This window comes from Physeter macrocephalus, chromosome 15 (assembly GCF_002837175.3).
Source record: "Physeter macrocephalus isolate SW-GA chromosome 15, ASM283717v5, whole genome shotgun sequence".
Lineage (NCBI taxonomy): Eukaryota > Metazoa > Chordata > Mammalia > Artiodactyla > Physeteridae > Physeter > Physeter macrocephalus.
In genome coordinates, this window is record NC_041228.1 from 66,135,746 (window position 1) to 66,163,691 (window position 27,946).

Consider the following 27,946-nt stretch of genomic DNA (forward strand, 5'->3'; position numbering starts at 1 on the left):
TTTTTTTTTTTTTTTTTTTTTTTTTTTTTTAAGGGAACCACTTTAATTCATCTCTTGTGTACCCTTCCAAGGATGTTCCTTATACAAGAAACTATGAATGTGTATTTTCAGTGTTTTCTGTTTTATATCCAAAAGGTAGCATTCTATACATTCTTTTCTTTTTAATTTATTTATTTATGGCTGTGTTGGGTCTTCTTTGCTGTGCGTGGGCTTTCTCTAGTTGCGGCGAGCAGGGGCTACTCTTCGTGAAGTCCCTATACATTCCTTTCTGAGCTTTTTTTTTTTTTTTTTAATGTAACAACCTGGGTTGGAAACTTTCTGTCACAACCCGTGTCCCCTGCGATGGCAGGTGGATTCTTAACCACTGTGCCACCAGGGAAGCCCCTATACATTCCTTTCTGAGCTTTTTTTTTTTTTTTTTTTTAATGTAACAACCTGGGTTGGAAACTTTCTGTCACAATAATAATAATAATGATGATGTTCAAAGCGTAGCTAACCCTTATATTAACACTACTGCATGCCAAGCATTCTCCTAAATGCTTTATGTATATGAACTCATTAATCCTCATAACAGGCCTAATCAGGTAGGTACTATTATTATTCTGATTTTACAGAGGGCAAAACTGAGGTATGGCTGACACGTATCAGTATATAAATCTGTTCAGGCTGCTGTAAGCGAGCACCATAGACTAGATGGCTTAGAAACAACAGAAGTTTATTTCTCACAATTCCGGAGGCTGGGAAGTCCAAGATCAAGGTGCTAGCAGATTCGGTGTCTTGTGAGGACCTGCTTTTTGGATCATAAATGGCTGTCTCTGGCTGTGTCCTCATATGGTGGGGGTGAGGCATCTCCCTAGGATCCTTTTTGTAAGGGCACTAATCCCATTCATAAGGGCTTCACCCTCATGACCCAGTCACCTCCCAAAGGCCCCAAACTCCAAATACCATCACATTTGGGGTTAGCTTTCAACATGTGAATTTTTCATGGACCCAAACATTTAGTCTATTGACCTAAAGATCACAGGCAAGGATTACACAAGAAACAGGTGTAAAGCTCACAGCTCTCCTGGCACACAGTAAGTGCTCAGTGATAGCTAGCTATTGTTATTACTCATCACTAATCCATTAAGAACAATTTCTATCAAATTATGTTTACTACAGTTGGAAAACATAAATAGAATATTAAAAGTTAGCAAGAAAAAACCAGCAGTCTCCTGACCCTGCTTCCCAGGGCCAATAATTTAACATTCTTTTTAGCTATCTCTTCTGGTATTTCCCTCTATATTTTTAAAGCATACTGTATAAATTAACCAAATGAAGACATTATTTATGACTTCCTGTCTTAGTAAATGAGGAGTCTAGCATTTGCTTCACAAGTTCTGCTCAAATCCTTTTCTGATATTTTCATGGTATGATTATGACAGTATTGTTAGCAGCTGAGGCACAAGTACTGTATCGTGATTAGATTTCCTCCTTTGTACAGCAGTGATTTTCCTGGAATTAAATCACTGCCTTATTTTCATTTCCTTTGTTTTCTTTGAGTCTGCTTCTGCCTTCCAATATCCTCTAAGGGCTCAAGAAATCTCAATATGACTTTTCACCCATCCGATGAACTCAGGATTCCATTTCCCCACCCCTTGGAGTCATCTGTATGGGAGCCCTCTGGGCCTGCTGCCCCGCTGTTGCCCCAGGAATCTCACTTGCCTCTCTCTGTACTGATCCTTCATTTTCTGGGTTCTGTGGATGCCTCTTTTTTGGGCTTCCTCCCCCACTTTGTGAGAGCACATCCTCCAGTAGCTACAGGAAGGCTGTCAAGGCTGTTACCTTTTTTTTTGGAGATTTTTCATGAAATAGCCTCTTTTTTTTTTTTTTAACAATTACATTTGATTGCCAAATTGGCTGGGTTAAGAACTTTGGACTGGATGAATCATTTTCACTAAAAAATTTAAAGCTTTCACTCCATTTTTGTCTAATTTTTAATGCTCTTGTGGGAATTCTGGCCTTTCTTTTTCCCAATCCTTTGTATGTGCCCTACTTTTCCTTCCTGGGAGTTTCCATTTATATTCCCAGTATTCCCAAATTTCACCACAATACACTTTTTTTTTTCCTCTGAGCACTTGATGAACTTTTAATGTCTGGAGACCATGTCTTTTGTTTCCATTTTAAATTTTTAAAAAAATGTAATTGTTGTTATTTTCTCTCCACAGTTTTTTTCTCCTATCTCTCCTTCATTGATTCTCTACTTTTCTTATTCTTTATAAACTATTTTATATCTCATTATGGCTTGTCATTTAGTGGATCTCACTGTAGGGTAATTGCAGGGGGACAGCTGGCATTTTCACTGGGGTGCTCAGTGTCAGAACCTGAGGTCTTACCTTTGAGGTGCTTCAGTTCCTCAAGTGAAGGATGCTCCTATCTCCTGGCTTGGGCTGTGTTGCGGTGGGTTCAGGGTTGTAAGCCTAGCTGCTGGCATTCTAGAGCTGGGAGTAGGGTGGTGGGTGGAAGAGGCTAGGGTGCTACTGTTCATTTTGCAAACTTTTACCAAATTCCTCTGTCATCATCCTAGCATCTTGCCAAAGGTCTCTTTCATGTGGTGCTCTTAAGTCCAGAGCCTTTGGTTCATTTTCTCCAGAAAATAGAGGGGCGTGGAAGAAGAAGTAGTCATCTACTAAGTAGGGTGGGGAAGGGAACCTGCTTAAAATTCTATCATATTTGGACCACGACTTTCTTGTGGTGTTTGTCCTTGAGTTCCAAAGGCCTGTTCTTTCTCCTACTACTGGCGTTTATCTTGTCCATATATATATTTAAGTTCTCATTATACTTTCTGTTTTATTGAATCCTTTTTTTCTGAAACTCTCCATAATTTTGCTTCAATTGGATTGGTTGCTCTTTTGCATAACTTATATCCTGGAACTTCCTTTCATAGATCTCAATTGTATCCACTAGGTTTTGTCTGTGCAGTTATTTATTTGTTAACTCCTCATTTTGCCAGAAAAAATCCTTGGATAACTTCCTAGGGAACGGTTCATGGAAAGAAAAGCTGTCTGAAACCATAAGTGTATTAAAATGTCTTTATTCTTCTTTCACATTTAAATGATAGTTGGAGTGGGTGTAGAATTATAGGTTAAACATTTGTTTTTCTGAGAACTTGGAAACCATTGCTTGGTCATTTAGTGTTTAATGTTGCAGATACTTAAATGAAATTTAATTTCAGTCTGAGTTCTCATTTCTCCATTACCAACTTTATTTGGAAGTTTTGAGGATATTTTTTATTCAAGGTGTTCTGAAATTCCATAAGGAATGCTCTACCCTCCGATTTTGTCTTGGCTGGACTCTTCCAATGTCACTTTCTTGGAGAGACTTTCCCTCTCTGCCCAATATAAGGGAGCCCACTCTCCCCTCATTCTTTATTACATCACCTCTTCAGTTTCCTTGTAGCACGTGCCATTATCTGAAATTGTCTTGTTTACTTGCTTTGCTCTTGTCTTTTGTCTCTAAAATATGAGCTCCTTGAGAACAGTTACTATAGCTGCCTACATAATAGTTGCAGCCCCGCCATCTACAACAAAGTTTGTTGTATGAATGAATGGACAGACGCATGAATGTCTTGGCCCAGGGCTTTGTTCATTCGTTGTATTAGGCACTTGTAATCTAACACATATGTCCTTTTTTTTCTTTTAATCGCAGGGAGATTTTCTTCTACTATATCTTTACTCGTTCTCCTCTTCATTTTCCCTATGTTCTCCAGGACGCCTGTTTTTCAGATGTTGGAACTTACAGACTCCTTACCTGTATGTTTAACTTGTTTTCTCATATTTTCTTTGCTATGAGAGATTTTTCCAAACCTACTTTTTTATTCTTTATGTAAATTTTAAATTTTGAAAATAATTTTTTCTTCGGCATTCTGAGTGTTCCCTCTTCATAACGTCCTGCTGTCGTTTGAACAGGAGTAATATCTTCTCAGATCTCTCTGCGCATATAATTCAGTTATTTATTTATTTTTTTACTTCGTTTCTATGTCTTACATTTTATCATTTTATTTGAAATATCAATTTTTCTGTTCATTTACTCTGGGTTTTACAGGTTGACAAGACTCAGTTTAGCATCTGTCAGGTTATGTGTCCCTCTCCCCCGCTCACCCCCCACCACACACAAGAACGAGGGAGTTTTATCCTGATTTGTCAACATCTAAGGTAGACGCTTACCTTTTAAATTTTGTTCCGATTTCTTTAGAAGAGCTTTCTGATGAATTTCGGGGCTCTGAATTGGGGATGGAGGGGGTGGGTATGAGAGTGGAAGGGCCCACTGATACAGTCTTCTCTCCCTTAGGTCTCCAGTGAGTCGCATTGTTTTCAGCTTCGCAGTCACTTTTGCTCCCTGTTGCACCTGCTGGATTCGGATTCAGAGTCGTGTAGAGGTTCCATGGGGCAGGCTGGCTCTTCTCCAAGGTGGCATCTGCTCATTTCACATGCACCTTTGCCTGTCCACTTTTATTTTCATGGAGTTTGGTGTCGCTCTTTCCATTTCTCTTTGCCAGCTTGGTTCATTTTCATTATACTCACTTTTATTTCAGGTGCCTTCTCAGAAGGGGTGGAAGGCAGACTCCATGTCTTACCTGCTTTTAAACTGCAAGTCCCCTCAAGACTTCTAAAGCTTTTGCTTAAGACCACATCGGTCTTGCCAATCCTGAATCAACTGATTCTGGACTCCCTAGCACTACTGGGAAAAAATTATATAATTGTGCTGATTTGCTCCATTACAAATTGATGAGTTCCAATCTTAGCAGGCCCTCATCTTTGCTGAGCAATCCATTTACTTGGCCCTAGTCAGCTTCCTTTCCTATGCCTCATATTGGTCCATTAAAAAAAAAATTCCTTTCTTCAAGTTTTTTTTAATCTTACCCTAGCTTGTTTTTCTTGTCAGACAACCTCGTATTCCTTATTACTGAGAAAAAAGAGGTCCCAAGTAAGAATTCCTTGAATTTTTCTTCCCTCTCCCCTCAAAGATAGTATTATTTTCAAAGGCAAGTAATAGCGCCATCATTTTCTAGCTATGTGACCTTGTAAAAAATTATCTAATCTTGTTAACTCTTGGTTTCCTCGTATATAAAATGGCCATAATGTCAATCATACCTGGTTACAAGCATAATTAAAGTAAAACACATGCGGTTGAAAGAATTAAAATAATGCAGAAGGGTAGAAAATGAAAAGTCAGTGTCTCCTTCCTCCATCCTCAATCTCCAGTTTGAAGCGTTTAAATATTATAAACAAATATTTGTAGCTTTGATTTTGAGGATTATGTAAGGGAAGGTTTTTGATATTTCCCAGCACAGAGTCTAACAGTTAGTATGTGTTGAAAAAAGTTAGTTTCTTGGCTTTACTCCCTTCCTTTCTAGATCATGCAAAGCGACTCTTTTGTTCCTTTTTAAAAGATTAATGAATGTCTGGCATCCACCTCTGCACTGGGACATTACTTATATAGTGATGCTGAAACTAGTAAGAACTTGATGTAAATAAACATTGTAGTTATCTAAATCCATGACTTATGGTACATTTCTTCTCATTTAATTGTATTCAACAAAGAAAAGTTGCTTAGGAGTGCCAGAGACTGCCGCAAGAATCCATTCATTCTAATATTTGCAGCCTGACTTCATCGAAGTTTATAAACTAGCAAAAGAAAAACCCAGTTTCGTTGGAGAATTCCTCTAGCTCCCCGAATACTTCTAGGAAGAGAGTTAAAATTGAATTAGTATAAACACTTTTGGGTGGTACAGCTGCACAGGTTTGACACTTTTAGAGTAGCAGTTACCTTTGTGTGAAGAATAATGGGGCCCTTTCTCCAAGCAGGGTATGGACTACATTTCAGCTTCTCCTTGCTCCCTTGGCTGGGTGCTCTTGTGCAGTGCACAGCCTGCTCATCAGTACATGGTTGGCCTGCCTAGTAAAAATGGTAGTTCTGCATGATTTTGAGCCTTGGATGTAGGATTTTTCTCCTTTAAAGCTGATAAAGAGAGAGATGAAGGGAGTGGCAGTGAAGAAAGGAGCCTTTGTTAGACACCTGTTTGGCTCAGGTATGCTGATTGGCACTCATGTATATCTTTTATATATACTGCTTACAACATCACTCCACTGTATGTGTTATTAACATCACTCCACTGTATGTGTTATTAACCACATATTTCAGTTAAAGAAACTGAGCTTAGAGAGTAAATGATTTGCCCAAAGTCATCAGTTAATAACGAGTGGAACTGCATGAAACCCAGATTATCTATTTTAGAGTTTGTATCCTTTCTGAGTACTACACTGAGGTGCTGTTATACATTTTGTATTTTATATAAGCACACATCTAAGTGCACACACCACCTCCTTGCTCAGAAAGCTATAGAGAATGCATCCATTTCTTTCAATAATGCACTAATATTTGACCTTGCCAGTTTCTAGCTGTGTGAGTATGGGCAAATTAGTTAATCTTTCTGTGCTTGGTTTCTACATCTTTAGGGTAAGGATACTGACAGTATTGATCGTGTTGAGTTGCTGTGAAGATTGAATAAGGTACTTGGCAAATTCCTTAACCTCTCTGTGCCTCAATTTCCTCATCGTTAAGTTGGGCTGATAATAGTCTCGATCTCTTATAATTATAGAGAGGATAAAATGGAATAAAACCCACAGTAATAAGCAATTGTTAAATAACTATTTAATGTTATTTTTCTCATTTTAAATATGAGGAGAAAGAAATTCAGAGGGATCAAATAACTTGCTTAAAGTCACACAGCTAGAAAATGATAGAGCTAGGACTGGAACCCAGGTTTCTCTGATTTTGAATGTAATGTTTTTAATTATTAAGCTGTCCTGAAAGAAGAAAAGAAACACAAAGAAGAAAGCACAATATATAAGCCAATTCCATTTATTAAAGTGTGTGTGAGAAGCTCCAGGTTCACCAGCGTGGTGAATTTTCTGACATTAAAGGAGTTAATGACTAACCCGTCTCTGAATTAGCATCGAGTGCTCAAGAGACACCTAAGTGCCTGGGATGGGGGTTGGGATGTTTTAGAAAGATGAACTTTTCCTATTGAGCCAAAATGGAGTCACAGTTTTTTTGTAGAATGAACCTGATGTGTTATTAGTGGTTCCCTTAGAAAATTCAGATTTGATGGCCAAGATGTGGAGACAGTCTAAAGGTCCATCAGCGGCTGAAAGGATAAAGAAAATGTCATATATACATATAATGGAATAAGATTCAGCCTTAAAAAAGAAATTCTGTAATATGCGACGAAATGGATGAACCTTGAAGACATTATGCTAAGTGAAAGAAAATAGTCACAGAAAGACAAATACTGTATGATTCCTCTTATATGAAGTATCTAAAATAGTTAAATTCATAGAATCAAAGAACAGAATGGTGGTTGCCAGGGTCTGGGGGAAGGGGGAAACATGGAGTGACTAATCAATGGAAACAACGTTTTAGTAAAGCAAGATGAACAAGAAAGGAGGCGTGTCCACTTCACTAAATGGCCTTGGACAGCCCTCCCCACTCCACAATATGTCAGATCTCCAGTTTCCTTTATCTTCTGAATTTAGAGGGAGGTGTCTTTATGAGGTAGCAAACATTGACAATTGTGCCAAACTTTGATCCTTAGGCAATTTAAACAGTAATATTAACTTGGTTTGGTCACTCAGTATAGATTATATTAAAGATTTATTCACTTCCCTTCAAAATAAATCTTTATTTTTCTAAAACAAAATAAAACAATAACAACAAAAAAGGTGACTAAGCTCTAGACATCTGCTGTACAACTTTGGGCCTGTAGTCAACAATACTGTACTGTACACTTGAAATTTTGTTAAGAGAGTAGATCTCATGTTAAGTGTTCTAACCACAATATGACAAAACTAAAGAAAAAAAATTCAGATTTGATTCTCCTAGCACCCACAATTTCCCTGCAGTTTTAATTAAGAAACGTGTTTTGCTTCCCCTCTGTGTCTGCTGAACTGTATTTCACACAGGTGTGTCCTAATCATTTTGTTGACAAAGGAGCCAGTGAAAACTGTAGCTTAAGCAATACTTCATATAAACACATTGTATAATGTGAGTTGTTTGCTCTTTACCTTCAAATAATTTTTTCAAATGGGGTTAAATCTGATGTCCATGTACAGAATTTTTCAACAGTACTGTCTTGATAAATCATTTAATAATTCTAGCTTTATTATCTTTCATTCATCAAGTGTCACCTCTTTGAACTTGAACTAAAATCTATTATATCATCTTCTGATTTGGAGACTTGAGTTACTGGGTCAGAACTTTTCCAGGGATGATTTCTTGAGCTATGATATGCCGAAGATGCATCTGCTCAGTTTTCTGAGAGCATTTTCGGCAATGACTGTGATCCACCAGTCCACAGGTCCAAAATCTCAGGGGTTGGGGTATTCTTCTCAAGTTACTTCTCTCAATATAGTTTTATTGTCCCAAGGTACTAAGACATAAATATTGTCTGTTAATTCAGACCTTTGCTGCAACTCACCAAAGGTACATTTCATCATCTTTGTCACCACTCCTGAACTTGCCATCCTGCCAGTATTTAGAGAGTATTCTACTACCAGTCCTTGAGTGACTAGCATTTCTAGCCAGATCATTCCTAATTTCTCTAATTAAACCATTCCTCTCTTCTGTGTTTCACAGACAACTTAACCTTCTGAACGTTTTTTTTTTCTTATTTAATTTCTTCGGTACCATTCAAGATCTTTTATTTATTTATAGGTATTACTAATTTTAAAGGCAATTCCTGAAAAGTAGAGAAAAAATAGTTTACTTAAAGGATCTTAGATATGTGTGTTTCTGGATTATCTTGGCTACTTTTATTAATAGGCTTACAGTTCATTTCTAGCTGTAAGTATATGATTTGATCTATTTTTGGCTCTATTTGGGAGATACAAACAAAATTTGCTTTACTTCCTTTTTAGGAGTATCGAGGGGATATAAAATGTAAGCAAATTTTCTTTCCAGTGAGTTTTAAGTTTTGTAACTGAGATCTAAACAAATTACAGGAACTCTGTAAAACTATATAATATCTGTTTAAACACAGTAAGCCTTGAACCTATATTATTAAACTCGGGGCCAAATTTGCCATTCATAACGTCATATTCACATAGTCAATAGAAAATGTTCATCATATAATGTTAGCAGGAAAAACAGAATTTAGAACAGTCTGTGAAATCTTGACAACAATATGTTATTAACATTCATTTATATGCATATTGAAAAAAGAGCAAAGGGAAGTAAATATACTAAAAGCATAATGGTGGATATTCCTGGATTGTAGCATTACTGTGTGAGTTTAATTTGACTTTTTAGTCCTTTTGTATTTTCCAAATTTTCTACAATGAATATATATTACTTTAAAAATAAATAAAGGCATTTCAAGACGTTGTTCAAGGGACACATCATTTTATTAAAAATGATTCTGGATTTAAAGAGACGGTTTGTATAAGTTGTAGGTTATTATATGTAAATTTCAAGTTATATCTGGTTTGAATTTGTTGACTACAAAGCTAAAGGAAGCTTTAACAATAAAAAGAATGATTGGATGCAGTAACCGTAACTTTCATGAGTATAGTCCTGGGGAACCCTAAGCTATCCCATGAGTTATTACATACTCCCCTGTGTTGATCATGCTTCTCTCCGCTCATGTAGGCAGGAGGGGCGTTGACAGCCATTAACTATTAGGCTGTTAAGGTCATACAGCTTCTAAATGGTAGGCCTGCAACTGGACCCTCATCTAGTTTTCTGACTGTTCTCTATATGAGGAAATAAGAAAATGACATCTTCCTTTTTGAAAAGAAAATCATCATGAAGGCCTTTTGGGCTCTTTGTGTTTGTGACTGTGTTACTTTTATTCCTTCCTGCTTCTGCCCTGTGCAGATAAAGAAAACACATCAGTATCTTCGTGCCTGTTATGTGCTAGGAACTCGCTGGGCGCTGGGTATCCATTTACTTATCTAATCCTCCCATCAACCCTGCGAAATAGATATTCTGGTCTCTGTTTTACAACACAAGTGAAGTCTCTCTAGGTTTGTTCATGGCACTGGTGAATTGTAGATATGGAATTGAACCCACTCTTTTTATTTTTTATTTTATTTTTTTATTTGTGGCCGTGCTGAGCAGGATGAGCACACAGAAGACTCAAGGAAAACCATGGCCAATTACACAAAGCGGGTCCGCTGCTGTAGGGGTTTAAGGGTACGCACTATGGAGACAGAGATAACTGGGTTTAAATTCCTCCCTGATTCTTACTAGTTCTGTGAACTTTAACAGTACCTATCTTATCCTCTCAGATATTCAGTTTCATTATCTGAAAGTTGGAGACACAGTCATAATAATTTTAATTCTCATGAGGAATACATGAGGTAACTTCTATAGAGATCTCAGTATACAAGTCCTGGAGTAAAATTAGGACTATGTAAATGTTAGTTCTAAATGATAATGATGATGATAGTAGTAGTATTTATAAACCTGAAGTTGCACAGCTATATCTGGCCAAGGAAGGGCTTTAATATAAAGCCAAGAATTTAAGCAGAATTGAAAAGAAACATTCTAATTGAAGTCTCCTTAAAGACTGAGATAAATTGATAAAAATTTAAGAAATTATGAGAAAGATACCATTTTTTTTAGTTGATTAGTATATTTTGCCTGTAAGGTTTTTGTTGCATGGGTCATTTTCTTTTAATCCATGTGGTTTGAATATAAGATGTATGGATCCCTATTTGTCATATCTCTTAGTAAGGAGAAAATTAACAGGAGGCAGAAAGAAGGTTAAGGGACTCCTCTTTGATTTGTGGAAACCAGTAGAAGTGTGTCAGGTGGGGAAGTCCAAGCGTTCTTTAAGTTTTGGGGTGAGGTGATGTGACACAATTTTGTGTGTGTGTGTGTGTGTGTGCGCGAGAATATGTGTGTGATTTGAGAGCAACTGTATCCTTACATACCCAGCTGTAATGGCTCCATGGTAGAGATTTTTACTTATGTTAAACCTCAATCTGTTTTATTGTTGTATGTTACTTTAAATAAACATTGATCCTTAAGCAATTGATTTAATGAAGATTAGGCAGCAAGCTTGCTCTTCTTCCCTTTTCTGTTCATTTTGGTCTCCCCATGGCTGGTTTTCTTAAAGCCTCAATGATTGTGGGGCATGTCATTATACCTTTCATAGTTTCCTAGGCTTGAAAATCAGTAAGTTGTACTAGTTAACCTCAAAGACTCCTCCCATCTCTCTAATTCTATAATTCCATGTTTTTATAGTAACATGTCATGTGTGACCTAGGTTTACAGCTTGGACCATGTAGTTATAAGACATTTGTTAGTGAGTCATTGTTCCTGTCATGGAAAGAACACTTACATGGACACTGAGTTAACATGAGCCTCTTGTTTGCAAGGCTAACTTGTCAGTAATGTTTTCATTTATTAGAAAGGTGATGTACTGTCCCTTTGTACAAGGATGAGTGTGGTATACTACAGTCCTTGTAAATTTTGTACTCCCATGATAGTCTTAGCTCAGGCTAATGAGAGGTTGCTTGGAGTGACTCAGATTTAAACACTTGCCCTATTATTCGAATCCAGTCTGTCTTCTGGAGTGTGAGTGATAATCAAACAAGACGTTATTATTCTTAAAAATAATTTTTTTAAAATCAGCGCAGTGTAAAGGATTAACTGTGTCAGCATCTTTCTTTTTTTTGTGCCACTATGGCCTTTTTTCCGAATGACATTTTCCATGAATGCCTCTTTCTTTTCACTGCTATTTATATTTGTTGCTTGTTTTGATTTTCTTAGAGCTTTCCATATTGTATCATTTCTTTGTATCAGACACCATGATCTCATGAGAAAAGCAAGCATACCCAAGGGTGACCTGGGACTGTACCTTTGTTTGCAGAACTCAGGAAAGCTTTTGCCTTCCTGTCATTGATGTGTGTTCTGAGCATCTGTTGACATTCTCTTTAGATTCCTTTCTCTTGAGTGGACATACCCATAAAGGAGAGGTATTTGAAATATGTGGCTGTCATAAATGAATACGAAGCATGCTGTTAATAGGAAATTCCTTGTAACTTTTAAATATGCATAGTAAAAGCCCTATTGTATGGATTTGAAGCGTGTCATTTTTAGTGACTAAGCACACAGGCATATAAATCCCTTTTATTTGGTCATAGCTTGCAGTTTGGTTCTTGAAGAACTAGTGAAGATCATAGTAATTCACACAGAATACTCTTCATGTGATATCAATTAAAACAGCACTAATCAGGACTTCCCTGGTGGTCCAATGGTTGAGAATCTGCCTTCCAGTGCAGGGGGTGTGAGTTCGATCCTTGGTTGGGGAACAAAGATCCCACATGCCGTGGGGCCACTAAGCCCATGCGCCACAACTAAAGAGCCTTCAGGCTGCAACTAAGACCCAACGCAGCCAAAAATAAATAAATAAATAAATAAATGTTTTTTAAAAATAGCACCAATCAGCCTCATAATGAATCATTTGGCTTCCTTAGATGTCCATTTCATCATCCTTGGAATGTGGAAATAGGTCTAGAACAGGGCTTCTCAGACTCAGTATATTGAGATTTGAGTCAGTTAATTCCTTATCCTGGGGAGGGGCTGTTCTGTGTATTGTTGGACTTTTAGAAGCAGCCCTGGCCTCTACCCACTAGATGCCAGTAGCATCCCTTTAGATGTGACAAACAAAAATGTCTCCTGACATTGCCGAATTTGCTGCCCCTGTGAGAATTACTGGTCCCGAATCACATTTTAAAGGTATATTCAATTTATTTATTTATTTATTTATTTATTTATTTATTTGGCTGCATTGGGTCTTCATTGCTGTGCGCGGGCTTTCTCTAACTACCGAATGGTATGATTCTAAGAGTTGGTGAATATAATAATTATGAGAGTCTTGTGACAATTTCTTCTGTGGAGGGATATGAATGAAGAATAGAGTTTATTTTCCTTTTGCCTCTTTGGAAGTCTTTCTTGGTAAGGTTTAAATATTGCTGTGAACTTGTTCCTTCCATTAAAATTCGATGACTCAGTTATCAATGTGTGACAGAGGACACAGGAGAAAAGCCTTTGAACAAACAACACTTTATGTTTATGGATTAATACATATGGTTGGGATGGACTAGGCTACTGGGTGAGTGGTTACTCAACATAGTCATTAAAGGTAAGTCCTGGAACATAACAGACATTCCAAAATATCTGCTGAATGGAGGGAGGATGGATAGTTGGACAGGTGAATGAAGGATCTGCTATTGCCAGTTCATGTGGCTTTAGGAAGGGTACGTCATCAGTGACACCTAAAAATGGTGGTCATGAAAGCAAAGGAAGGAGGTCATTGGATGTGAGCACTCAGGGCCCCTTTCATCCTTCCATGATTCCCTCTGGGTACCTGCCTGCCTCTGTCTTTCCATAGCCATTTCCTTACATCTCTCTCTCGGGCCCTATATCCTTACTTGCCTGCCCTCCCCGCCTTTTTTAGATTCTTTTGATGTGGACCATTTTTAAAGTCTCTATTGAATTTGTTACAATATTGCTTCTGTTTTATGTCTTGGATTTTTGGCCACGAGGCATGTGGGATCTTAGTTCCCCAACCAGGGATCAAACCCGCACCCCCTGCATTGGAAGTGCAGAGTCCTAACCACTGGACTGCCAGGGAAGTCCCCTTTCCTCCTTTTATATTTCTTGCCTGAACTGATTTTATTAGAGTTTAAAATATTGTATCACTTCTTTGAATCAGACATCATGATCTCATGAGAAAACAGAACCCATCACGTTTGCCTGTAAATCCACATCTGGGCATTCTTGAGGGAAGGAGAGTTTAATGGTTCTTCTCTGGTCATCTGAATCAAACCAGTGATGTGATTCCTGAGGGTCTTTGAAAAATCACCTCCTTTTGATTTTCTAGAGTCCCATGTCTTTCTTTGATAATTTATTCCAGAATAATTAAAGTTTTTGGTCAAAGGACCTTATGTTGATAACTCTGATGGATTCCATGTTAATGTCCCCCTCATGATATTATTAGTTTGGCACAGAAGAGTATTTCTTCCATTTTACAGTTAAAGAAATTGAGGGTCCAATTTGTTAAGACATAGAGCCAAGTGTCTATAGTGAATAGTTTAGTTATATGAAGGTTAGAACGTCTGAGCTCAGATCCGTATCACCAAGATGGAGGATAGAATCGAGGTATGATAAATAATTTGATACGAACGTCGTACTGAATCTGTAGGACCAGAAAATTGAAACATTTTTCTTTATATTTTGTTTTAAAGTCATAAAAATAATTATCTAGGGTGCTACGTCAAGGTACCATGGTTTTGATTTCATGGCAATATCTTCTCTAAAACGGACACGTGACTGAACATCAAGAACTGTCCCATGAGTTTTATTTTAGCAAATTTGCTCATGGTCTACTTCTTTTTTTTCTTAGACCTTCTCTGACCATGCCTCATAGGAATCTGACAGGAAGCTGCAATGTGAATTGTGGTTGTAAAATACACGAGTATGAGCCAGTGTGTGGATCGGATGGAATTACATACTTTAACCCTTGTCTGGCTGGCTGTGTTAATAGTGGTAACATGAGCACCGGGGTGAGTATATTTCACAAGTTCCTGTACTGTTGTTAGATTTCATATGCAAACACAAGGCTTCAGTCTCCCTTTTCAAGAAACTTCAAATAATCTACAAAATACCCTCTGTCAAACACCCAGAGGAAAGAAAATTATGCAATACTATATCATTTTTTTTTCCAGGGATGATTGGAGCATTTGTGTATAGTGATCTGATTCCACATCAGCACTCCCCTGCTTACATTCTGTGCCAACCCAGTGAAATTTTATAAGGTTGAGTGCTAGCTTTCTCCTTTGTTACCCTGATAGGGCCCTTGTGATGGACTTGAAGGTCAAGACGACCACATTTGGTGCTGATAGAAGAGAATAGGAGAGCACCTCCCCTGATCAGAGCCTGTAGATGGGCAATGGCCATTTTTCATAGACTATTAGTTCAGACTTTTTTTTTAAACTTTCAGAGTAAAGATATTTCTGTCAGTTCAAGAATAGGCTATTTTGAGAATTCCCTTCCCCGTGAATTATAAATAGTCTGTAATACTGTGGGAGAAGGTTTTCATAGTCTACTCAGTTCTTTATTGAGCCTTGTTTCATTCTTTGCATAAGAAGAGATTGTAGGAGGCTGCTTTCATTAAAAGGTTAAAGTGCATTTGCTTGTTCTGTGCAGGCGATGTGGGATTATACTGCTGACTGCCTCTTTTGGGGATGTCATATTTGATTTCTGAGTTTTAAACTATAGTGATAAATTGAGATTCCTTTTGCTGGCCCCCAGTTATGTAATTGGTGAGCTCCAGGGTGTGACTGAATTGAAAGGGACAATGAGATCTATTCTTCTCAGTGGCTAAGTTCTTCCCTGGGAGTGAGTGAGTCCTCTGGTACAGCGTGCTCATTTTTTTTTTTAACTTTAAAAATGACTTTATTACACTCACTTGATATCATGCTGAAAATTGACAACACAAGCGTATAAGTAGCACATAAGCGTGAAGTGTCTCTGTCTTATCACAATTTGAAAAATTGATACACACTTTTCTAACAACAGGGGCATGGATTATCCCTATTTAAGCAGCCATGTATACAACTTGTCTTCTAGTCTAGTTATTGGAAAGGATAACTCAGAAATATGCAAAGATGTCTTGCTACACATTGTAGGGTTAACCAAACAACACACTAAAAACTCAATTGATAAGGAAAACCAAGAGCATTGCATAATTAAAAATCGGTAGCAACTTTGACCAGCCTTACCCTTGGCAATAAATGTGGATGTAAGTACGACTAAGGAGGTCACGCACACAGATGACCACATGTCCTATTTTATGGAATCTAGTTCCATTTCTGGACTTTCTTTCCTGGGAGTGCAAAAAGAAGGGAGTGGAAGGAGATAACATCAGGCTTTCTGGACCTTACTCTGGCCCAGACATCTGGTCATTTGCCAAGATAAACAATAACCTGAGGCTTCAAAACTCTCTTCAGGGGAGTGGGGAAAACACGGGCTCCTTGCGGATCATATCCCCGGGCCAGCCATCATTCTTACAAAGAGGCCCACAGTCCTTGGAGCACAGGCAGCCAAACAGTGGCCCATCTTTGTATTTGTTCCTCCTGCTTCTCTAGGTGGTCAAGAGGTCACAGTGACAGTGAATTCATCTGATGTCCATTCAGTAAAAGCAGCATAATAGGTGGGAAAGGTTAATTGGCTGTTTTGTTTGAAACACGTTTTTAGTCCTTTGCATTAGCTGGTTTCAAATGAAACAGCCAATGATATGTTCACTATTATAGACGCTGAAGTCATCACGGTTGCGTTATGAATTTTCTGTATTTATTTAACAGATATTTGCTTTAGGTCCTACACTGTGTTCAGGGTTATGCTAGGTACTCTGGTGAGCACAAATAAAAATAAGGCTTAGTTCCTGTTTTTGAAGGGTTTCTTTAATTGGAGAGCCCCAGAATTAAACAACCATGGAAACAGCATATGATTATGACCCCGAATGAGCATATGGAATGTGAATGGTATAGAATTGAACGTTGAAATCTTCTTATCAAAGTTTAGGTTTAAACAGTCTTGACCAGCAGATTTTGATGTTGTTAGATGCACTCTTTGGATCCTAACTGTTGAAACGAGGAAGATAATTTCTTTTCTTTCTTTTTTCTTTTTCTTTTTTTTTTGGCCGCTCTGTGAGGCTTGTGGGATCTCAGTTTCCCAACCAGGGGTTGAACCCGGGCCATGGCAGTGAAAGCCTGGAATCCTAACCACTAGGCCACCAGGGAACTCCCAGAAGATATTTTCAATGAAATATTCTGCATATTTTTTAATGCTAGAGCGATTTTAGAGCATTTTAACTTTGTCTGACTATTCCTATGCTGAATTTTGCTTAGCATCCAACTGATCTTTGTTATCACTTAGATACGGAATTACACAGAGTGCACCTGTGTCCAAAGCCGCCAAGTGATCACGCCTCCCACAGTGGGGCAGCGCAGCCAGCTCCGCGTGGTTATTGTCAAAACGTATCTCAATGAGAACGGCTACGCTGTGTCTGGGAAGTGTAAACGGAGCTGTAACACCCTCATTCCGTTCTTAGCTTTTCTGTTCATAGTGACCTTCATCACAGCATGTGCCCAGCCATCAGCCATCATAGTAACTCTCAGGTGAGGACAGCATTCAACGTCTAGGGTGGGTTATACACTCAGAGTTGCCAGAATTCCTGGTCCAGACTGGGGGCTGATGTGGTAAAACAGAGAGGAAAGCAAAGTGAGATTGTGCAGGAAAGTGCTCAGACATTTACCTGGTGAACTTAAGAGAAGGGAGTTTTCCCATGTCAGGAAAGGAAGGGAAGATGGTAACATTTCATACTTCTAAACTTTCTTTATTCAGATGCGTTCTCTCCCTATAGTTCAGGGAAACTTATTTTGGGCGCCTTTGGTCCCTGAAGTCTCTACCTTAAAAGGTTCAAGCGCAGGAACTGAAAGCCATGACTGTTATAGCTACAAGGAACCTGGCCCTAGAGGAGGCGGCAAGTCATTTGGGGAAGTTGCTAAATTGTGCACATAGTGAAGAATATTATCTTCAACCTTGTAGACGGTGAATACTCCAGGATCAGTGCCATTTTGCTGCTGGTCTTGCAGTTCCAAATGCTGCTTTAATTAATTTCACTGTCATAAATTTTGACATTGAATCAAGGAAAGGACAGACCTGGAAACGTATTTATTAAGTTGTTCATGCTGTGCTTTCTTTGCTGTGTTACATATCCTGTTCGTGTTTTTTGGCTTCTAAGAGAGAATGTGAAAGTTACCTTAATGGAAGCCCTATTTAAAATGCTGACGCCAGCACGTTCGGATCAGAGTTTTGGTATTTGCAGTAAAGACTGCAGTGGACCAAGGAAGGAAGGGGGGCAGCGTGGTGAAGAAACAAAAGCACGCCCACAGCAGCTTTAGGGGGGCTGGGACTGAGGGAGTGAGGGGTGTCAGTCTCTCTTCTCCCTTTTATGTCCTCCCTGGTTCCTCAGTACCCCACAAGGCTGGGCACCTGGTGGGATGCATCTGCTGAGGCGTCATTCTTAGCAGGGCAGTTGGGCTGCCCCCATGCTTGTTCTGCATATTCTGGCTTCCCTTCTACGGGATGCTGAGTTAGACGATGTTCAGCCGATGCATTCCTTGACAGATAACAGCACACGAAAGTCCCATTGGTCCCAATGGTTTACTCACTCAATTCCTCCATCAGCAGATACTTATGGAGTAACAAAAATGTGTTCCACACTGGGGAAATTGCTATGAGAAAAATAAAGAAATTAGGGGAAAAGATGACAAGCATGCTGGTCCTTGGGAATTTTACATTATATACCGAGAACCCTATGTGTATGGGATAGAAAGGATAAAGTACTTCGTCATGAAAAAATGTGAATCATTAATAATCTAATACTTTGAACTTTAATTCTACAAGAGATGTTAAATAACCCAGATAAGGGCTGCCCATTTTATAATGTTCAAACATGGCAGATCACCAGTTGGCTTCTAACCCAAAACTTGAGAAAAAGAGCCCTTTAATCTTTACTAATTACAAAATCAATAGACTCCAATCTTCCTGCCATGTGGGAATTACTTGGAGCATAAGTTTTAGGAAAAGAAGAAAATGTGAGGTGACTGGGAAGGGTTCATTCTTCTTTTAACTTTTGACTTGTTTCCTACACATTTTGGGACCATTTTTTAAAAAAACCTTTTTTCTCTATACTTGAGAAATTACAGGAGTCATGTTCAGTGTACACACCTACCATTCTGGAAAGTGCAGGCAAACAGAGAAAAAGAATGCAATAGTTAGGATAAAATGCTACATATATATATATATTTTTTTTAACAGAATTGATTTTGCAAACTCAGAGCCACTTCTGTACCTTCAGCAAACGCAGTTAGAGCCACTTCTGTACGTTCACCTTCTATACCTTCAGCTCTGAACCTTTGTCCTTCCACCGTTATTTACACAGAAAGTGGAGTTAATCGGAGTTTCTTTGCAGTCTCACTGGGGAGACCTTTGTTCGGTGATTTAGCCATAAGCAGTCTTGTTCTGCTATTGTTAGTAAATTCTAGCGAATTCAATATTTTGGCCCAGCATGTTTTTTCCCTGGCTCTGCAGCTAAGCAAGCTTGATTTGACATTCATTTTCTTCAGGTCATTATTCTAAAACATTTCTTTCTTTACCTTCTTCGTAGGTCCGTAGAAGATGAAGAGAGACCTTTTGCCCTGGGAATGCAGTTTGTTTTATTGCGAACACTTGGTATGTTCCTGTATTTCCAAGAGTGCCTCTTTGTTCCTCTTTGTAGATGGCAAATTTCCACTGTCCTTTAAAAATGGCAAGTCAAGTCATTTGTTACCATTCATAGCAGTTAGGATTTTACAGGTTAGTGTCAGGCACAACTTCCTCATTTCCTGACTTGGGCTAAAAGCTGAGTAATTCTGTCACTGATGAAAGAAAACAAAACTGACTTTAGATCAGTTTCTCTTTCACTGTGAACATAAACTTGGGCTAAATTCCCCAGAGTTTCGTAGAGTAAGAAATCTTGAACCCAGAAATTGTTACGGGCTTACGATCCTGATGTTTTTGTCCCTTTTGTGCCTTTTGTAACATGAAAGTGATGGGAATTGTTGCTCATTTTTGTGTGTGTGTGAAAACTTCAATTCTTACTTCTTTCCAGTCATTTTATTGGGCTGGGTAAAGAGTATACCGATCAAGTTTCCTGAGGAATAGAAATTAAAAATTCTAAAAACAAAAAAGAGAAAGTTTTCCAAACTGATATCTAAGGACTACGTTTTACTTATTAACAATAGAAGCTCGTTAGCGCTATGTCAATGGGGTAAGTCCCAGAGTTTATTTGGACGTGAAGAATAGCCTTCTGATTTTTATAAACACTGCATCACTTGTGATGTCTTGGGACAGTGACTGGGAAACAGCGTGTGAAGTGGCCCATTCCCTTGATGGATTTCAATGTATTTTTATATGACTTCCTCATCGTCAGGCATATTTTTTCTTTCTTAAGTGGCAGTCTGTCATCTTCTTCAGCTGTTATTTTCCCCAGTAATCAGTATCATTGTCCACAGCACAAAAAATTACTTTTTTGATTCAAGTTGCTTATTTCAATCTTGAAGGATGAAACATTTTAAACACTTAAAAATCATCTGGCCCTTGACAACATGAATACGCTCTGAAATTCTCATTTTGTCTCATGTTGTGCTTGATGGCCCAGACTTAGAGTGAGGACTTGTCAGTGGGCATCAAAGGCTTCTGGTGGCTTTGAATTAGGTGGCTTATTATTATTGTTTTTTTTAAATATCAGATTTTAATTTTACTTATTTTGCGGAGGGGGCGCCATGCCACACGGCTTTCGGGATCTTAGTTCCCCGACCAGGGATCGAACCCCCGCCGTGACAGTGAAAGCGCCAAGTCCTAACCACTGGACCGCCAGAGAACTCCTTGGGCGGCTTATTTTTTTGGTAACATTAATACTTTGAGAGCACCGTTTTCCAAAGAATGCTGGTTCAAGGAACTACTGACATTCTTTGATTGAGTTAAGAAGTTTGCCTTATACTTCTCATTGAAAACAAAAAAGTTATTTTCAAAGAAGGAAATTTGTTTAGCAAAGGGGTAGTTGAATAAGAAAAGAAAAAAGTAGTTCCTCCTTTTTGCTTGGCCTGTCTCTGATGCCAGGGGCTTGGGTGATTTCATATGGATGCGGAATAAGTCAAGAGATGCACACCACAGCATAAGGAATTAGTGGAGGGAGAACAAACATATCAGGCATTTATTATTTAATTCAACCTTACCTTAAGTTCCACTGATTATGAAAAAGTATAGTTAGGCCAACCGGCCATTTTCCATTTCCCCAAGGGCCAAAGCAAGAAGAGAGTTTCAGGTATTTCAATGATGTTACATTTTTAAAAAGTGACACATAGTTGATGTACAATATTATGTTAGTTCCCAGTGTACTACTTAACAATTTGACATTTGCAAACATTACGACGTGAGCACAATGATAAGTCCAGTAACCATCTATCCCCGTACAACATTATTACAATATTATTGACCGTATTCCTTATGCTGTGTATTACATCCCTGTGACTTATTTATGATTTAAGTTTTGTACCTCTGAATCCCCTTCATCTATTTTGCCCAGCCCAAATAATGTTACATTTCAGTTGTAGTGACCATATCTCCTTTGAAATGAATACAGCGTATTTAAAAATGTATCACTTGGGGGACTTCCCTGGCGTCCAGTGGTTAAGACTCCATGCTGCCAATGCAGAGGGCTTGGGTTCGATCCCTGGTCAGGGAATTAAGATCCCACATGCCGTGGGGTGCAGCCAAAAGATAAAAATGTACCACTCGCAGCCTCCTGGGCTATTAGCCCACCTGTCCTCTCTCCCTTCTTCCCCTCCTCCTTCCCTTCCTCCCTTCTCTCTTTTCTTCTTCCTTTCCTTCCATTCATCACTTCCTTTTATAAACTCTTATTGAGGATCCATGGGCTGTCCTGATAGGTCCTTTTTGGGATGTGAAGAATAAAAGGCACGGTCCCTGCCATCGAGGAGCTTATGGGTGACAGACTTACAAATAGTTTAAATACTGGGTGATAGTGGACAAAATGGAGGTGTACACAAAATGCAATGGTAATATGGTAGCATGTGAATGAGTCAGGAATTTAAAGGGGGAGTAGATATTTGCAAGGTGAACAAGTTGGGAATGGAGACACATTTCAGCAAAGGGAGTAGCACGTGATGAAGGAGGTCTACTTGGGTAGACATTTTTCCTTATGCGAGTAAAGAAATGTCTACATCATAGCCCAAACAATGAAGCTGCTACTCACCACAGGTGCTGCATAAGCTGTAAAGATGAATATTATGCCTTATTTATTTCCATACTCCAAGAGCCATTTGATGTGCTTTCCGACTTATAGGGCACAGTGCTTGCCTTATACTCTTCCTGCATCCAAGGCTAGAACCCAACCCACAAGAACTAAGTGTACTGAATTTTTGTGGATCATAAAGGGTTCTAATATGGCCAGTTGTGTATTTCGTAACAAAATCTGATTTTTTAAGTTGAAAAGGATTCCCTGGGCTTCCCTGGTGGCGCAGTGGTTGAGAGTCCGCCTGCCGATGCAGGGGACACGGGTTCGTGCCCCGGTCCGGGAGGATCCCACATGCCGCAGAGCGGCTGGGCCCGTGAGCCATGGCCACTGGACCTGCGCGTCCGGAGCCTGTGCTCCGCAACGGGAGAGGCCACGACAGTGAGAGGCCTGCATACCGCAAAAAAAAAAAAAAAAAGGATTCCCTAATTGCATTATTTTTTTAAATTTTCTCGGCTGGGCAGAGAGGCTTGTGGGATCTTAGGTGCCACACCAGGGATCGAACCCTGGGGCTACGGCAGTGAAAGCACTGAGTCCTGACCACTGGACCGCTAGGGAGCTCCCCTCCCTAATTGCATTTTTATCAATAGAAATTTTTATGTCTAAAGATGTGTTAATGCTTTTTAGACATTTTATATCATAATATGTCAACTATAATAAATAACGGTGCTCCGCAACGGGAGAGGCCCCGACAGTGAGAGGCCTGCATACCGCAAAAAAAAAAAAAAAAAAAAAGGATTCCCTAATTGCATTATTTTTTTAAATTTTCTCGGCTGGGCAGAGAGGCTTGTGGGATCTTAGGTGCCACACCAGGGATCGAACCCTGGGGCTACGGCAGTGAAAGCACTGAGTCCTGACCACTGGACCGCTAGGGAGCTCCCCTCCCTAATTGCATTTTTATCAATAGAAATTTTTATGTCTAAAGATGTGTTAATGCTTTTTAGACATTTTATATCATAATATGTCAACTATAATAAATAATAATAAATCATAAAATAAATATCATAAAATGCCTAAAAACCAAAACACATTCTGAGTTCCAAACTAGAAGATTTAAAGTATTTGCAATTTAGTGAGCATTTCTATGATAAGAATATTATGACAAGATGTGATATATATTTACAAAAAATCAAGTAACACGAGAAAACCACTCCCTTCACCTGGTTTTTAGAGCAAACAAGCATCCTGTTAATTTACAGATCTGTCTCCTCTTATAAGATGTGCTAACTGTTTTTCTTTTTCTTTTTCCGACAACTCTAGCGTACATTCCTACTCCAATCTACTTTGGAGCAGTCATCGACACCACCTGCATGCTCTGGCAACAGGAGTGTGGCGTGCAGGGCTCTTGCTGGGAGTACGATGTCACATCATTTCGTTTTGTCTATTTTGGTTTGGCAGCCGGCCTCAAATTTGTTGGCTTCATTTTTATTTTTTTGGCCTGGTACTCCATTAAATACAAGGAGGAAGAGCTACAGAGGCAGAGGTGGAGAGAATTCCCTCTGAGTACTGTGAGTGAGACGGTGGGCCCCAGCGACAGTGCGGATAAGTCTGTCCGGACTAGATCTTGCCCAGCTTTCAGCACCCAGGGAGAATTCCACGAAGAGACTGGTCTGCAAAAAGGGATCCAGTACACAGCACAGACCTATCCGGGGCCCTTCCTAGAAGCAATAAGTTCCTCCCCAGACCAGGGGCTGGAAGAAAGCCCTGCTGCCATGTAGCCTCCCTTCTGAAGCTTGAAAATGGAAGACTTTTGTTGGTTGAGTTGAATATGGTGACTTGAGAAACACCCGTGCCTTCTTTTCTTTCTTTCTTTTTTTAACCTCTAAAGACACAATCCTCAAACCAACAAAACTCAGTATACACAGCCACTGTTGATTGAGGGCTGGATACCTCAACAAGACTGAGCCTTTCCCCTCTTCTCTCCAAGAAGGAGGAGTTTAGATAGAGTTGTTACCATTTCTGAGTTGTTAATTTTTTTTTTTTTTTTTTTTTGCGGTACGCGGGCCTCTCACTGCTGTGACGTCTCCCGTTGCGGAGCACAGGCTCCGGACGCGCAGGCTCAGCGGCCATGGCTCACGGGCCCAGCCGCTCCGCGGCACGTGGGATCTTCCCGGACCGGGGCACGAACCCGTGTCCCCTGCATCGGCAGGCGGACTCTCAACCACTGCGCCACCAGGGAAGCCCCTGAGTTGTTAACTTTGATGCTCATTCTCCAATATGGTATAAGGCTGGGTGCATGATTAACAAAATCATGGGAAGTGTGATGGCGGTGCATATCATTAGCATGCACTCTGAACAAGGGTGAGCTTGACCATGATTTTGCATTTACAAAGCGAAGTTTTTAGATATGAACACCTACTGTGAGTCCTGCTACAAAGCACAAATGAATTTGCCTCAACTATGCAATTTGATTGGGAAACTGTAAGTGCAGCATGTTACTTTTGGTGTCAGAGACTAAAGCAGATACGGTTCTAAAATTAGGAAGCTAAACTTTCCCTAAAGTACTGTTAATAGCATTGTAAGCCATAGCAGAGCTAAAAATCGGGTAGAACTTTTCAAATGCTTCAAAGGAACCATAAGCGTAGCGTGAAAAAGGGAACAGCTACTTCGTTTCATAAGACACATTCTCTTTTAGTCTATCTGCCCCACCGTAAAAGAGTTAAAGAAGCTGCTGAATCATGAACCTGAGAGCTTGAATATCAACTTCAGGATTCTTTCATTAAGGGGCTTTAACACTCGTGTGCTAAACAATATGGCTAGAAACTGTCATTTGAGATGCATAATAAGGAAAGAAACTGATGGCTTTCTCATCCAAAGAAAATTGCTGCAGAAATTCTTTTAGTTTTTTTTTTTTTTTTTATAAATTTATTTATTTATTTTTGGCTGTGTTGGCTCTTCGTTCCTGCATGCGGGCTCTCTCTAGTTGGCAACGAGCGGGGGCTACTCTTCTTTGCGGTGCGCAGGCTTCTTATTGCGGTGGCTTCTCTTGTTGAGGAGCATGGGCTCTAGGTGCGCAGGCTTCAGTAGTTGCAGCGCACAGGCTCAGTAGTTGTGGCTCGCGGCCTCTAGAACGCAGGCTCAGTAGTTGTGCTGCATGGGCTTTGTTGCTCCGCGGCATGTGGGATCTTCCCAGACCAGGGCTCGAACCCGTGTCCCCTGCATTGGCAGGCGGATTCTCAACCACTGTGCCACCAGGGAAGCCCTCTTTTAGCTTTTAAGGGCCCACATAAGGGTTGTTGAGGATTGTAACCTTGACACTCAAAATAGTTGGAAAAAGAAATCCCACAGAAGTAAGACTGAGTCTCATCTGACCGTTTTAGTTATATACCTGGAAGCACTAGCCCATGTGTAGCTTTCTTTTTTTATGTGCAGAAAATTGCTGCAGTCACTCAGAAATGAAGTCATTTAATCAGGAAGATCACCTTGAGCACAGGAGGAGGGAGATCTGTGAACTGGATTTAGGTTATGATCCCAAGTAATGGTTAAAAATTATGCGAAATAAACTGGTCTGTCATACTGAATCCTACCTTATCTGAATCATTTTATACCTCCATTTAATTCCTTTCTACTGTAACCTTCCTGAAGTGACTCTGAGAGAGGATTTTTCTGTTCCTAAATGCCCTCGGTGTTCAACATCCATCATCCTTTTCAGTATCTCCCAGCACATCACTTTGATTTAGATGCCACACAGAATGTTTTCTATGTGGTCCTTAAGGTAGATGCCTCCCGACGGCACTGTGGACTGATGGCAAGTTAACTCATGGAATCTGGCTGCTCAGAAAAAGAATCATGACAACTCAGACTTAGGAGGGACTATAATGTACAAATATCAATAGGATTGTGGACGGTTTCTGCCAATGAGCCTATGCTTCTGCAAGGCTAATTTGGGAAATGGTTTCCTTGGCTGATTTACAGTCTTCCACAGAAGGGATGAGACTGACCCATGATTCTGGCTTTTTGCCCTCCATCCATGGCTGCATAGGTGGACTTGTGTGAAGATTCCTGGGTTCAAGGTTGTTTTCTTCTCTACCTAGGAATGTCATTGGTCAAATGGTTCTCTTGGTTGCATGCCGTTTATGGAGAGGGTTCTCATTGTTAGACTAAATAATGTCTACAAGGGGTGGAGTCAGTGGTCCCAGGTGACAAGGACTTCCCTTGGGGCAGACTTGTTTGGCTACGTCATAAGAAGCACTGTTGCCTGTAATTACACCGTGTCTGTCAAACTTTGGTCAACTTGGTGTAGTCCGAAGGTCTTCAGAGAACTTTGCTGATTATCTTCATGTCTACTCTGGGGGCTTAGCGATCCCCTTTACGCTTTGTGGGAGATCTTTAATCCTTTAGAAGAGAAAGTTTCCTTTTGTGTTGGAGCTAAAGATATGTAGATTGGGAATAGGTATTTTCTTAATTTTCCTCTGAAGGTTAAGAAACCGCACTGAGAGAATTTTAGTGGGATTGGCACTTTTTTTTTTTTTTTTTTTTGTAGCTAAGATTGTGTGTTCCAACACTCTTAGAATTTCTCTCTTCTTAGTAGCACATTTTGAAAAGGAGCTACTCTTAGAAATCTACGATCTGAAATGGTGGACTCATCAGGTATAATTAGAGATCCCCTCCCCCTTCTCTACCATGAACAGTCATCCAGTTCAGCCATCACTGACTGAGCACCATTTCCCTATCAGGCACCATTTTACCCAATTACCATCTGCCAATCTGTGAAATCCTTTGGGTTGATTGGGCCATAATTCAAAGACATTGGCCTGAACTGTACACCACAATGTTAATATTGTACTTCCTCAAGTATCTGGTATTTATAAATAGCAGGTATATCATTACTGTGTTGTTGGTGAATGTAGAATAAGTAGTAAAAATCTTGGGGGACTGACGTTTTGGAATATGTACCAAATAAGAGTTGTCCCCAGAATGCTTTGGGTTCTGGTGGCCTCATTGGACTATTACACAGTCAACTGAAGTGACTACTTGATAGATGACACCATTTAATTGTATATATATATGAGGTCCTTATATGCTTGATAATAAATTGGTCGTGTTACTTTAGAGTCGCCACTCCTGTTAAAAGTTTAATTGCCACTCTCCGTTAGCTTAGGCTTCTAATTACTTATTTTTTGGAAAGGTCACCTTCTTCTTTTCAAAACTCTATAGATTAATGTATTATTTGACTTTAATGTGCAAATATAATATCCTTGAGTCTAGCCTATTAATTTAGAAACCCCAGGGGGTGGAGTGGGCAGTTAGTACACATTATTTTGGTTATCTTCTGTAGCTTGAAATCCATAGCCTTTGTAGGTGGATGTAACTCTTGAAAACAGTCAAAAGTCATGCAGAACTAGGGTAGGGGAAAGAAAGGAGCAGCAGAGAGGAAACAAATTAGCATTTGTTGAATGTAGAAGATTGGCAGAGCGTTTTGTCAAGCACTTAATATACATCCTGCATTTAAATCCTCTTCATAACTTTTCAAGATAACTATTTTTATTGTTTTTCTTCTTTTTAAACAGATCATGAAAACTGAGGCTCAGAGAGTTAACGTGATTTGTTTAGGATTGTACATAGTGGCCCAGTCAGGGTTCGGAGACATGTTTCTCTATTGTGCACTTCTTACACTACCTAATGCTGTACAGTAGTTTTGGTTAACATAGGTAAGATGTGACTATAAGATAGTGAGGTGAAGCATTTCATTTTTTGATGTGTTACTGTTTCTGAAGAGTAATTATTATTTCCTTGTGTAAAACAGAGAAAGAAAAATCTGTAGGAAACATCAAAATTTAATGTTTTGATTTTCAAGGTAAATTTACATTTATTTACCTAAGTCTTATATTCACAATTGTTTGTCCTAACATACCTCAAGTATTTATTTATAGTTCCTATTTAATATAGAACAAATCCAATTTTAATGTTAACAATTAGTCTCAGTAGAGTTTCTGAAATGAATCATAATGAGGAAAGGTGGTTCAGATTTGTTGA

The 27,946-nt window shown here is 39.3% G+C and overlaps 1 protein-coding gene across 1 annotated transcript in view; it reads left to right on the forward strand.

The window, feature by feature from the left end:
• The window catches only part of SLCO5A1 (solute carrier organic anion transporter family member 5A1), a 135,894-nt gene extending 111,966 nt beyond the window's left edge, over window positions 1-23,928 (forward strand). Inside the window, exons 5-8 of the mRNA XM_055091148.1 lie at window positions 14,456-14,615; window positions 16,990-17,231; window positions 19,286-19,350; window positions 23,231-23,928. Of these exons, the coding sequence (XP_054947123.1) occupies window positions 14,456-14,615; window positions 16,990-17,231; window positions 19,286-19,350; window positions 23,231-23,688 (925 nt within the window). The 3' untranslated portion in view covers window positions 23,689-23,928. The remainder of the gene's footprint in view (window positions 1-14,455; window positions 14,616-16,989; window positions 17,232-19,285; window positions 19,351-23,230) is intronic.
• The last annotated feature ends 4,018 nt before the right edge of the window (window positions 23,929-27,946 follow it).